The sequence below is a fragment of the Chanos chanos genome, chromosome 14, assembly GCF_902362185.1.
Source record: "Chanos chanos chromosome 14, fChaCha1.1, whole genome shotgun sequence".
Taxonomy (NCBI): Eukaryota; Metazoa; Chordata; class Actinopteri; order Gonorynchiformes; family Chanidae; genus Chanos; species Chanos chanos.
The window spans coordinates 6,841,798-6,854,297 of NC_044508.1; the positions used below are offsets into that span (position 1 = coordinate 6,841,798).

Consider the following 12,500-nt stretch of genomic DNA (forward strand, 5'->3'; position numbering starts at 1 on the left):
AAGACACACACACACGCAAGCACACTCGCACAAACACACATGCACACACCCAGAAGCAAAGGGAACTTACTGACACACACAAAACATACACAAAACATGTCTATAAAGGTAGACTAGAAAGCAGCTTCAAACTGAGAGAAAAACATTCTCCTACTCACACACACCAAGCAACTCCTCTCCTCTCCTTCACGTCACGCTGAGAGAGAGAGATTCTCTCAGAGACACCCGGGCAGAGAAAAGCAAGAAAAGGTCAATCCATTCAGCACTAGAGTCTGAGCTTACTGAGAGAGAGAGAGAGAGAGAGAGAGGGAGAGAGGAAGAGAAAGAGAGAGAGAGAGAGAAAGAAGGGAGGGAGTGAGACAGATTGGGGCGGGGGAAAAAAGAGAGGGTGGGAGAGAGTGGAGAGAGAGAGAGATTGAAAGTGAAGAGGAGGGAGAAAGAGAGTGAGAAAGGAAGAGCGAGAGGGAAGGTGGGGTGGGGGGGTTAAGGCCAGAAAAGAGGGAAGAAAAAAGCAGGGGTGGAGAAATAATTCAAGGGAGAGGCAGAGAAGCCCACCCAGAGAGGCATTACTAATCAATTCTTGAGATGAGCTATGTAACTGGTGATAGTTTCAGCACCAAGGACAGCGACAGTTTTAAACGTCTTTGGGGGAACTGTGCTTTGTGAGTTGTTTCCTAAGATGTCAGATATTCAAGCTGTGAGTACATAGAGGCAAAAGTGTGTGTATGTGTGTGTGCGTGTGTGTATGTGAAAGGGGGGGGGGGGAGCCCCTGTGGAATACTGGTTAACCAGGCTCCACTGAAAGCAATAAGACCACTTTGCTCTTTCTGAGAAATAAGATGGACAATTCTGAGGTCCTCCACACACACACACACGCGCGCGCGCGCACACATTCACGCACTCACATACACACTCACACACACGCACGCACGCACACACACTCACGCACTCACATACACACACACACACGCGCGCGCGCACGCACATACACACACACACACACACACACACGCATGCACGCACGCAGACACACACACACACACACACACACACAAACACACACACACACTTCTCAATTTCATGAAGCAATGTGCATATTTTTGTTAATGTCCGGCACAGTCAGTCCAGGAGAGCGCATATGTAAATGAGAAGATGTGTGGTCTCATATCAAGTGTTTGACTGGGACCAGTGGGAATAGGAGAAGCTTTGCTGCCATCTGCTGCTTGTTAACTGAACTCGCTCAAAGGCAAAGGTAGCAGCTGTGTTTGCCTGTCTGTTTATCTTCATTTGTTTATTTATTTCTGACGTGTTTATTTATCTGTGGCAGGATGTTAAGAGCCCAGGGGAGACTCAGCTGGAGTGGGAGGCTGTCTGTCGGTGCTGAGAATCAGACAGGATGATTCAGAAAAGAGCAGTGTAAACAACATTCATACTGTTCAGCGTCACATGGCATATGGCCAGTCGGTAAAATCGGATTGTCACATCTGACAGATTACTGAATGTATGTCACCATATTTTCTATGTCAGTCAACAGAGTAAATCAAGATGATATGAGTTTGGAAGAGGCTGAGTCAGTTTTGAGTTCTGAGTGTGTATGTGTGTGTGTGTGTGTGTGTGTGTGTGTGTGTGTGTGTGTGTGTGTAAGATTAGCAAGATCTGACTAATTCTTTACTTCTTTGGACCAGCCGCCAGACCCTTGAAACTTTCCTAACAGATAGTATTGTTATTGTTAAAGGTTTATTGATTAGGGTTTCTTATTCTTTACTTTTGGCAGAATGGAGGTCAGTTGTCTGTCCCCAATTCTGCAGCAAGGCAAACATCTGAGTGTGTGTGTGTGTGTGTGAGAGAGAGAGAGAGAGAGAGAGCAAGAGGGGGAGAGAGAGAGAGAGAGAGAGAGTGAGAGAGAGAGAGAGAGAGAGAGAACAAGAGGGAGAGAGAGAAAGAGAGAGAGAGAGAGAGAGAGAGAGAGAGAGAGAGAGATAGAGAAAGGGTGAGAGAAGGAAGAGGAATGTATGAGAAGAGTGAAAGAGGGGAGGGAACAGATGAAGTAAAGGTCTCAGTGTCTCAGTGTGAAGGTGCTGTATTTCATAAGAGGCTGGGGACTGAAGATGGAGAAACTGAGCTGAGTTCTCTCCAAATAACAACTCAATGACTCAATCACCTTTTCACTGTATGACCCAGTACAGACTCTACACAGGTTTACTGTGCGCTTTAAAGCAACCCTCTCTCTCTCTCTCTCTCTCTCTCTCTCTCACACACACACACACACACACACACACACACACACACACACACACACACACACAGTCTGTATCTGTGCTATTTTTTTAACTCAGTATCGCCTGACAAAAAAAGTGAACCCTACAGGGAGACTCATGGCATATATCAGCACAAAATAAACTCCCAAATTCACACACACACACACACACACACACACACACACACTATTTCACATTCTGTGGGGAAAATGGAAAGAACGGCTTGGGCAGCTGCCAGAGTTAAACATAGAGCGACCAAGAGCAGGCTTTCCCACACCCTAGAGGGAGAGAGAGAGAAAGACAGCGCCCTGACTTGAGTGTATGAGCTGTTTGTTTGTTGAGATTGAGAGAGAGAAAGAGTGAGAGAGAAAGAGAGAGAGAGAGAGAGAAAGAGAGAGAGAGAGAGTGAGAGTGAGAGAGAGTTTGTGTCATGAATGTTGTTGTAGCCATTTTGTGATTTAATAACTTTGTTCTTGTAAATATATCTGAGTGTTAATATTATTAATGCACCTATATACCTGACTGTGCTAAAGTGGAAAAATTACATTCTAGATGACAGTTTATGCCTGTACTTACGGTAGCGACAGGGCACACATACGTCACCGAGGGAAAAACCGGGGGATTGGAATTAGAATTGGGTTTGGTGAAATGCGGAGTGAGTGAGGGTGGTTGTAAACGATTTTTTGACCACTTTTGATACACTTTTGATACACTTCGTTTTCCTTTATATTACAAATCTAAGTTATTTTCGTTTTCTTTTATGTGTTATTGGAATTATCAAGTCTTTTCGGTTGACATCTTTTGTTTCAATAAATGGAATTTCTTTGATTTAAAGGACTCGAAAGTGCGTTCAAAACAGCTACCTACTCATTCATTCCACGGTCTTAATTTGGAAAAGCTAAAACATGGAAAGGCCGAGACATTTAAGTCAAAAAATCTGATGGATTAACTTGGAAAACACCACGAATGGAATAAAGGAGCTTTACGGAATGGATTCGTGAAGACGCGCAAAAGTCTTTTGTGAGTATATGGATTGAAAAGGACGAGCCGCCGCGCTGAAATGCGGACAAAGAAACCTCGAGTTAAGAAGTGAATATTTTCAGTTGAAAAATTATTTATATTACCCATTGAATGAAGTTCGAAGCATGAAAATGGATGAAGTATCTGAGCAAGCAATTGTGGATGAAAAGAAACTTTTTAAGTTGATCGCAACGCGCAGAGGGAAACTTGGCGTTCTTACAAGAAAACGAAATGAAATAAATTCTCTGATCGAAGCTGGTGAAGGTAAAGACACAATAAGTAAGCATGTGGAAACATTTCATACTTTTTTGGCAGAATTTATGGAACTACAAATTTCAGTTCAAAGCTTGTTAAATGATGATGAAAAAGAAGCTGACCACAACGACTGGTATGAACCAAAATTAATTAATTTCAGAGAGTTTTTGGATGGCATTCAAACTTGGATGAACAACGCTGATGATGCACTAAATGATGATTTAATTGCAGGTAGTATTGGACCTCATGATAGTGTTTCCCAAGTACCACAAAAGGCCTCTGACAAGGCCTCTAGTAAGGCCTCTAGTAAGGTATCAGATGGTGTTAGTAAAGCCACTAGCAAGAAAAGTAAAGAATCCAGTTCTTCCCTGGCACATTTACAAGCTGAGGTGGAACGTGCTGCGTTGAGAGCAAAAGCTCAGGCACTGGAAGAGAAACATGCTCTTGACTTAGAAGAAGCCCAGCTGAAAGCTCGAAAAGAAAGATTTTCCATGATGACTGAATTGGCTGCCGCTGATGCGAAGGTTCAAGTTTTTACATCATTAAAGGAACGGCAAAAACATGATTCCAAGTCTCATAAAGGTGAATCAAGCCACTCAGTCATATCTTCATTTGGAATATCCACGGATTACATACTACCTGCTGTGACAGTGGAAAAGGCTCAAACAACAAATAAAATACTTCCAGATAAGTTGCCTCCACCATTAACACCACAAGTTAAAACTGAAGTTAAAAGTCCAAAACAGAGTCAGAATCAAAGTGACTCTGTTAACTTTGACAGCAACGCTCTTGCTGAGATAATGAAGAAGCAAAATGAGATTACTGAAATGCTGATAAAACAACAGAGATTGTCCCTTCTTCCATCTATAGAGATTCCCGTTTTTGATGGTGACCCTCTTCAGTTCAGGTCCTTTATTAAAGCATTTGAGCAAGGAATAGAAACCAAAACAGATAACATGCAGGACAGGCTTTACTACTTAGAGCAGTTCACAACCGGACAGCCCAGAAACCTGGTGCGAAGTTGCATGCACATGGATCCACACATTGGATACAAAGAGGCAAAGGAGCAGCTTGAATGGAACTTTGGTAATAAATTCAAAATAACATCTGCATTTGTGGATAAGGCTTTGAACTGGTCAATTATAAAAGGAGAGGATGGTCCAGCCTTAAGGTCCTATGCATTTTTTCTGCGAAGTTGCTATAACACAATGCGGGAGGCCGGCTTTGTGGAAGAGCTGGAAAATTCAACAAACATGAGGATTCTTGTGTCCAAATTGCCTTTTAGACTTCGTGATAATTGGCGGATGGTTGTCTGCAACATAAGAGAAGATCACAATCGCAACGCAAGGTTTAAAGATCTACTTGAATTCCTTGAAAGACAAGCAAGGGCTGCACTAGATCCCGTCTTTGGAGAGATCCAGAATCCAAAAGAAAGAGTAAATTCCAAAGCAATGAAATCAACTCCAAAACTTGGTTACAAAGCTAAAGGCAGTAGCTTTGCTACCTCTGTTACTCCAGTGTCAAAACAGGCCAATGGTAAGCTGAAGTTGGACCATAGTCAATCCAATAATGAAGTCAGAAATGCATTTGAAAAACACTGCTTGTTTTGTGATAAAGATCATTTTTTGGAAGTGTGTGATGCATTTAAACAAAAATCCAACAAAGAAAAGGTAGATTTCATGAAGGCTAAAGGTTTATGCTTTGGCTGCTTGGAAAAGGGGCATATGAGTAAGAGTTGTCCAAAACGCAAGACATGCCAGACTTGTCACAAGAATCATCCAACAATTCTGCATATAGAATCAAAAGAAAACCCAAAACAATCTCAGATGATTAAGCTTGAATCTAAAGAATCATCCATGTCAAGTGCTTTGGTCTCCTTGGATGCCAAGAGCCATACTGGGGCCGGATCAAAAGAGTGCGCACTGTCCGTCGTCCCAGTAAAAGTGAAACTGGACAAAGGAACGAAAGCTATACAAACGTATGCTTTTCTCGATCCAGGCAGCTCTGCAACATTTTGCACTGAGTCGTTGATGATGCAGTTAAATGCTACAGGAAAGAAAGTAGAAATACTACTTAAAACCATGGGACAGGAGAGGCCTGTAATTAGTTATAAACTCTCTGGTTTAGAAGTAGCTGCTTTAAATGAAAACACATATCTGAAATTACCTGATGTGTATACCCAAAAGTCAATCCCCATCACAAAAGAAAACATTCCTAAAGAGGAAGATGTAAGAAAATGGCCTTACCTTAAGGATGTTGATTTAACACCAATAGATGCAAGCATTGGGCTGCTTATTGGTGTGAATGCTCCTAAAGCATTGGAACCTTGGAGAATAATTAACAGCGAGGGTAGTGGGCCCTATGCTGTGAAAACTCGCCTTGGGTGGGTCATCAATGGTCCACTCAGTCATTTGGATGTTGGTGGGTATGACACTCCTTCTGTTCAAGTCAATCGGATATCCATTAGCAACTTGGAGGAACTGTTTGTCAGACAGTACAATCAGGATTTTGTGGAACAACACTGTGATGAGCACACAGAAATGTCTTTGGAAGACAAAAGGTTTATGGATATAATGGCAACCTCAGCTATGCTTAAAGATGGGCATTACTACTTAAAGTTGCCTTTTCGTAAATCTGATGTAAGAATGCCCAACAACAAACAAGTGGCCCTGCACAGGGCACAGTACCTACTGAAAAAGTTTAAAAGAGATCAGTCATTCTTTGATGAGTATAAAGATTTCATGAATAATGTCTGTGCAGAAAGACATGCAGAGATCATCCCTCAGGATCAACTGGAACATGAAGAAGGAAAAGTATGGTATATACCGCATCACGGAGTTTATCATCCCCACAAGAAAACGTTACGTGTTGTGTTTGATTGTGCGTCAACATTTGCTGGAACCTCATTAAATAAAGAGCTCCTACAAGGGCCTGATTTAACAAACACCTTACTAGGTGTTCTCCTTCGTTTTCGCCAAGGTCCCATTGCCCTTATGACAGACATTAAGGGAATGTTTCATCAGGTAAGAGTGGCAGAGGAAGATATCAATTATTTGCGTTTTCTCTGGTGGCCTGATGGAGATATCACTAAAGACCTTCTTGAACACAGAATGATGGTCCACATTTTTGGAGCAGTGTCCTCCCCAAGCTGTGCCACGTATGCTTTGTTAAAGACTGCTGATGACAACCAAAATATCTATCCAGAAGAGGTTATAAACACCATTAGGCAGAATTTCTATGTTGACGATTGCCTAAAGTCCGTCCATTCTGTAGATCAGGCAATATCTCTTTACAAACAGCTATCAGAGGTGTGTGCCAAAGGGGGTTTCCAACTCAATAAATGGGTTTGCAATCGTCGTTCTGTCCTCTCTGAGATCCCTGAGGAAAACAGAGCCAAAGGTGTGAAGACACTGGACCTCAGCTGGGAGCAGCTCCCCATGGAGAGAGCCCTGGGAGTCCAATGGGATGTTGAGCAGGATGTATTCACCTTCAGCATCATGAATAAACACAAGCCAATGACAAGACGTGGCATTCTGTCTACTGTAAGCTCTATCTATGATCCCTTGGGCTTCTTAGCACCAGTCATTCTCGCTGCAAAACAGATTTTGCAACATCTGTGCAAAATGAAATTTGGATGGGATGAGGCAATTCCAGTGGAAACTGCTCAGGTTTGGCAAAAATGGTTGGATGATTTAGTTTTACTAAATACATTTAGTGTTAGAAGATGTTTTACACCCGAAGGCTTTGGTGCGATAACAATGGCACAGCTGCATCACTTTTGTGATGCTAGTGAGGCTGGATTTGGTGCTGTGTCATACCTTCGGCTGTTAAATAACAAGGAAGAAGTATATGTTGCCTTTGTTATTGGAAAAGCAAGAGTGTCACCGCTTAAGCAAGTCACCATACCCCGTCTGGAACTTGCAGCCGCAGTTATGGCTGTGCGTTTAGACAAAATGCTGTCAACTCAATTACAACTTAACCTGACTGAATCAGTCTTCTGGACAGACAGCATGACTGTGCTTAAGTACATTTCAAACACAACCGCAAGATTTAAAACCTATGTGGCCAATAGGGTATCTATCATTCAGACACTGTCAAAAGTGAGTCAATGGAGACACATTAGTTCCAAGCTGAATCCTGCTGATGCAGCCTCACGGGGCATGAAGGTAGGCCCTTTCTTAAAGTCTCAAATCTGGATCGGTGGCCCTGATTTTCTAACCAAACCTCAATGCAAGTGGCCTGCAGTAATGGATGAAACATGTACCCATCTTGTTGGTGATGCAGAGGTGAAGCATGAGATCTTTTCCTGTGCAGTTGCACTAAAACAGGAGATGTGTCCTACTACTAAGCTGCTGATGTACTTTTCCAGTTGGACAAAGCTCAGAAGAGTTGTGGCTTGGATTCTGAAACTTAAGGAAAGACTTCAGCAGCGAACAATAGAAAGACAGAAAACAAAGAACACGTCCGGTGGAAACCTAACCTGTGCTAAGCAAGAAAACAAATGGACCCCAGCACTCTCACTCTCAGTTGAAGACCTATCTCTGGCAGAAGAGGCCATAGTGCGCTTTGTGCAGAGAAAGTATTTTGAAAATGAAATGGCTGCACTGAACACTGGTACCATTAAGAGGTCAAGCCATCTGTACAAGCTCGACCCAGTGGTTGTTGATGGTGTCTTAAGAGTTGGTGGAAGACTGAGCAAGTCAGCCTTACCTGAAGAAACAAAACATCCTGTAATTTTGCCGAAAGTCAGCCATATCTCAAAACTAATTCTTAAGCACATCCATGAAAAGGTTGGTCATAGAGGAAGAAATCACATGCTCTCCACTCTCCGTCGCCACTACTGGATCCCTCATGCCAATGCAGCAGCTAGGAAAGTCATTGGAGAGTGTATGGTATGCCAGCGACAGCGCCAAAAGCCAGGTGAGCAAAAAATGTCAGATCTTCCTGCTGACAGAATCTCTGTCGATCTGCCACCATTCACACATGTGGGCATAGATTACTTTGGACCGATAGAAGTAAAAAGAGGAAGGAACATTGTCAAAAGATATGGAGTCATCTTCACTTGTCTAACTTGTCGTGCAATTCATCTTGAAGTAGCACATTCTCTCGACACAGATTCATGTATAAATGCCATCAGGAGATTTATCTGTCGAAGGGGACAAGTTAAAGAAATTCGGACCGACAATGGAACCAACTTCATCAGTTCTAATCGTGAACTAAAGCAAGCCATTGCAGAATTGAATCAAAGCAAAATTCAAAAAACTTTAACACAGGATGGAATAAATTGGATTTTTAACCCCCCATATGGAGCCCATCATGGAGGTGTTTGGGAGCGCTTGGTGCAGGAAGTGAAAAAGGTGTTAAGCTCAACAGTGAAACAACAAATGCTGGATGATGAAGCTTTACAAACAGTTTTATGTGAGGTGGAAGCCATATTGAATGACCGCCCAATCACCTCCTCTTCTAATGATCCAAATGATCTTGATGCTTTAACCCCAAACCATCTACTCCAACTGAAGGCAAAACCAGTTTTGCCACCCGGTTTATTCAGCAAAGAGGACTTGTACACTCGCAGACGATGGAGGCAAGTTCAGTACATAGCAGACTTGTTTTGGAAAAGGTGGGTGAAGGAATACCTCCCAGTGTTGCAAGAACGTCAAAAATGGAACAAGGTATGTAGAAATTTTTCTGTTGGAGATCTAGTTCTCATAATAGATAATTCTGCACCAAGAAATTCATGGCCCATTGGACGAATTACTGAAGTCATGGCTGACTCTAAAGGTTTTGTTCGTCGGGTTCGCGTAAGAACACAAACCAATGAATTAGAGAGGCCCATCAACAAGTTATGTTTTCTGATGGAGGCGATGTAAGCCCATTAGAGAACGTGCCTTCTATTGGATTCAAATCCTGGAACCCCTGGCTCCCCACATACACTGATGCTCATATACTGACAAATGCTATACATCTCATTATATGACATACCTTTTTTTTGAACACAAACATGCAGTCCATCAGCCAACATGGAACTCTCGTCTTTTTTGGAATCTTTAAGAAGAATGCACTTATGGACTATTTCTAAAGATAACTCTTTTGATATTTTGTAACGTGTGGATAATGTGTTGAATTCATTTGAAAAGCACGCATTTATTATATTGTGTTGTCATGGCTACCAATTAATTATGTTGTAATTGCTTGTAATTCAAGAATTAGGGGCCGGAATGTTGTAGCCATTTTGTGATTTAATAACTTTGTTCTTGTAAATATATCTGAGTGTTAATATTATTAATGCACCTATATACCTGACTGTGCTAAAGTGGAAAAATTACATTCTAGATGACAGTTTATGCCTGTACTTACGGTAGCGACAGGGCACACATACGTCACCGAGGGAAAAACCGGGGGATTGGAATTAGAATTGGGTTTGGTGAAATGCGGAGTGAGTGAGGGTGGTTGTAAACGATTTTTTGACCACTTTTGATACACTTTTGATACACTTCGTTTTCCTTTATATTACAAATCTAAGTTATTTTCGTTTTCTTTTATGTGTTATTGGAATTATCAAGTCTTTTCGGTTGACATCTTTTGTTTCAATAAATGGAATTTCTTTGATTTAAAGGACTCGAAAGTGCGTTCAAAACAGCTACCTACTCATTCATTCCACGGTCTTAATTTGGAAAAGCTAAAACATGGAAAGGCCGAGACAAATGTGAATAATTAGCTGGTTCTTCTCACAGGAATCAGAAACCCAGGGTGTGGCATTTACATATGAGAGTTTTAGCCCCCTCCGGTGGGCATGTAGGGGAAATACAATCTGTCGTCTGCTGAAGCTGGTGACTCTGCCCTGGTATCTGACACTCCTGTGTATAAATCTGTGTGTCACAGGAGACGGGGGAGGAGAAATCAAATATAGCGACACAGTACAGTAGGAAATAGCACACACTGAACTGAGCCAGTAAACTGGTAGACTAAACACAAACCGTCCCACGAGCAAACAACACCTGTCAAATCACACACTTCAAAAAAAAAAAAAACCCAACAACAAACAACATCTGTCAACAATTTACAACGCTAAACAAACAACCATCAACAAATGACAGACATCAACAAACCACAGGCATCTGCTAATCACACACACACACACACACACACACACACACAGACAAAACACCAGTTGGCAAACACAACCATTACCAATAAACAGGTAAACTACAGCCGCCAGCAAATTACAGTCACCAGCCATCTACGCCGCACCACGGATAACGACAAAGAAACACCTGCCGGTACGTTTAGTACATCAACAAGTTATAAAACCCGCCCACAGGTTACAGCAGTGTCCACATACTGAGAGCAGACAGAACACAGCAGCCCTGAGACACTGTGAGAGAACTGGGACAGATGTGTGAACCGAGAGAGTTGTGCTAGCAGGTCACTGGCCTCCACCACACTCTGGGATTATTTAGATTTAACATGCGCCTCTATTATGCTCTGAGATGATTCGAAGTTTAAACTATTCCGTGCTTTAGTCGGGGGTGACCTGAACTGCACTCTACATTTAAAGATTAACTGAGCTTTATAATCAGATTACTAAAAGTGACACTGATCCACACAATATTTAGAGCCCTTTACAATATTCAAAGATTAACCTGATTTTACAATATTTTCAGATTGCCTGAATGTCACAGATTAACAGATTATTTGACAATTTAGTACTTGCTAATATTATTAACAGATTAATCTGGCTTCAATGCATGTTTCCGGTACTTTGACACAAATACTTTCTGTACTCAGAGATTACCTGAAATTTAGACCATACTGATTTACACAATTCTGAGATTACTGGTTCACAATATCATTATCACTCCCCAGCATAATCTGAACGCTATACTGATCTCCACAAAAGAGATTATTTAAATTTCAAACTAATCTCCACTATACTTCTAGATAATCTCCTAGCATTTCACATTGAAATCAGACACAACCAAAATATATCCCACTGGAATCCAGGAGTATTTCAATCAGTGTTGCAGTCGAGTCACATAACTCGAGTCCAAGTCGAGTGTCAAGTCTCCACCATTCGAGTCCAAGTCCAAGTCTGTGTCAGTGGCGTTCGAATCTGAGTCCAAGTCCCTGCTGCTTGAGTCTAAGTCCAAGTCCGAGTCAAGGCGTCAGAGATAAGTGTTATCAAATTAAATCAATCTGGGATAAAGAGGACAGAGGATTTTTTTCAACCTTTTACACCATAAAAGATTTTGAACAACTTCAGGTTTTTATTGACGGGACTTTCGCTTCCAATGTATGTAAATACAACTGTATGTCAATAAAGCGAAAACATAACTTGAGGACATGGTATATATGGGAGAATGGCTGGAATGTCTCTGCTCTGCTGTTTACAGTCCAGCAGGTTTACACACATAACCTATTGCGTCTACTTATGCATGGAAATATTAGCACTACAAACAAAATAAGTGGCTCGGCAACATAATAAATCATAATATAAAATCACATGAAGTTACCTGCATTTACAAACTAAGTTATCAGGCTTAAGTCGCATCTGACGTTTCGCGTTTCACTGTTTTGTCAATTCTCACTTTTTTTGGCAGAGAAGCAATCTTGAAGAGGTAAACAACGTGGCTGTATCAGGTACTTACCGGATTGGTTGTTCATCATGCGGATGGCTTTGGCTTTGGCTAACTCCAGTGCCGTGACCCATCTCTGCCTCTCCACCTCGGTGCTGGCCTTGAGGTGGTAGGTCCTGCCGCCGCTGCTAAGGACGATGTTACAGGCGTCTTCTGTGTCGATGTGAGCAGTGGCCAGGTTTATGGTGCCTCTGCACGTGTGAGCCATCTCCGCCTGGGTCCTGCGGTAAAACGACGTCAAGACACACGCATTCACGCATGCACACACACGCACATGCACACGCATGGAAATCAAACGCAGTGACAAACAGACAACAGACACGTAAAACAC

General features: G+C 42.1%; 1 protein-coding gene across 2 annotated transcripts in view; it reads right to left on the reverse strand.

Annotated features, from left to right (window-relative positions):
- Positions 1–12,500, reverse strand: part of osbp2b (oxysterol binding protein 2b) — a 44,940-nt gene that overhangs the window by 25,090 nt on the left and 7,350 nt on the right. For both annotated transcript variants that reach the window (XM_030791431.1, XM_030791432.1), the window contains exon 2: positions 12,182–12,390. In XM_030791431.1, coding sequence (XP_030647291.1) covers positions 12,182–12,390 — 209 coding nt within the window. The remainder of the gene's footprint in view (positions 1–12,181; positions 12,391–12,500) is intronic.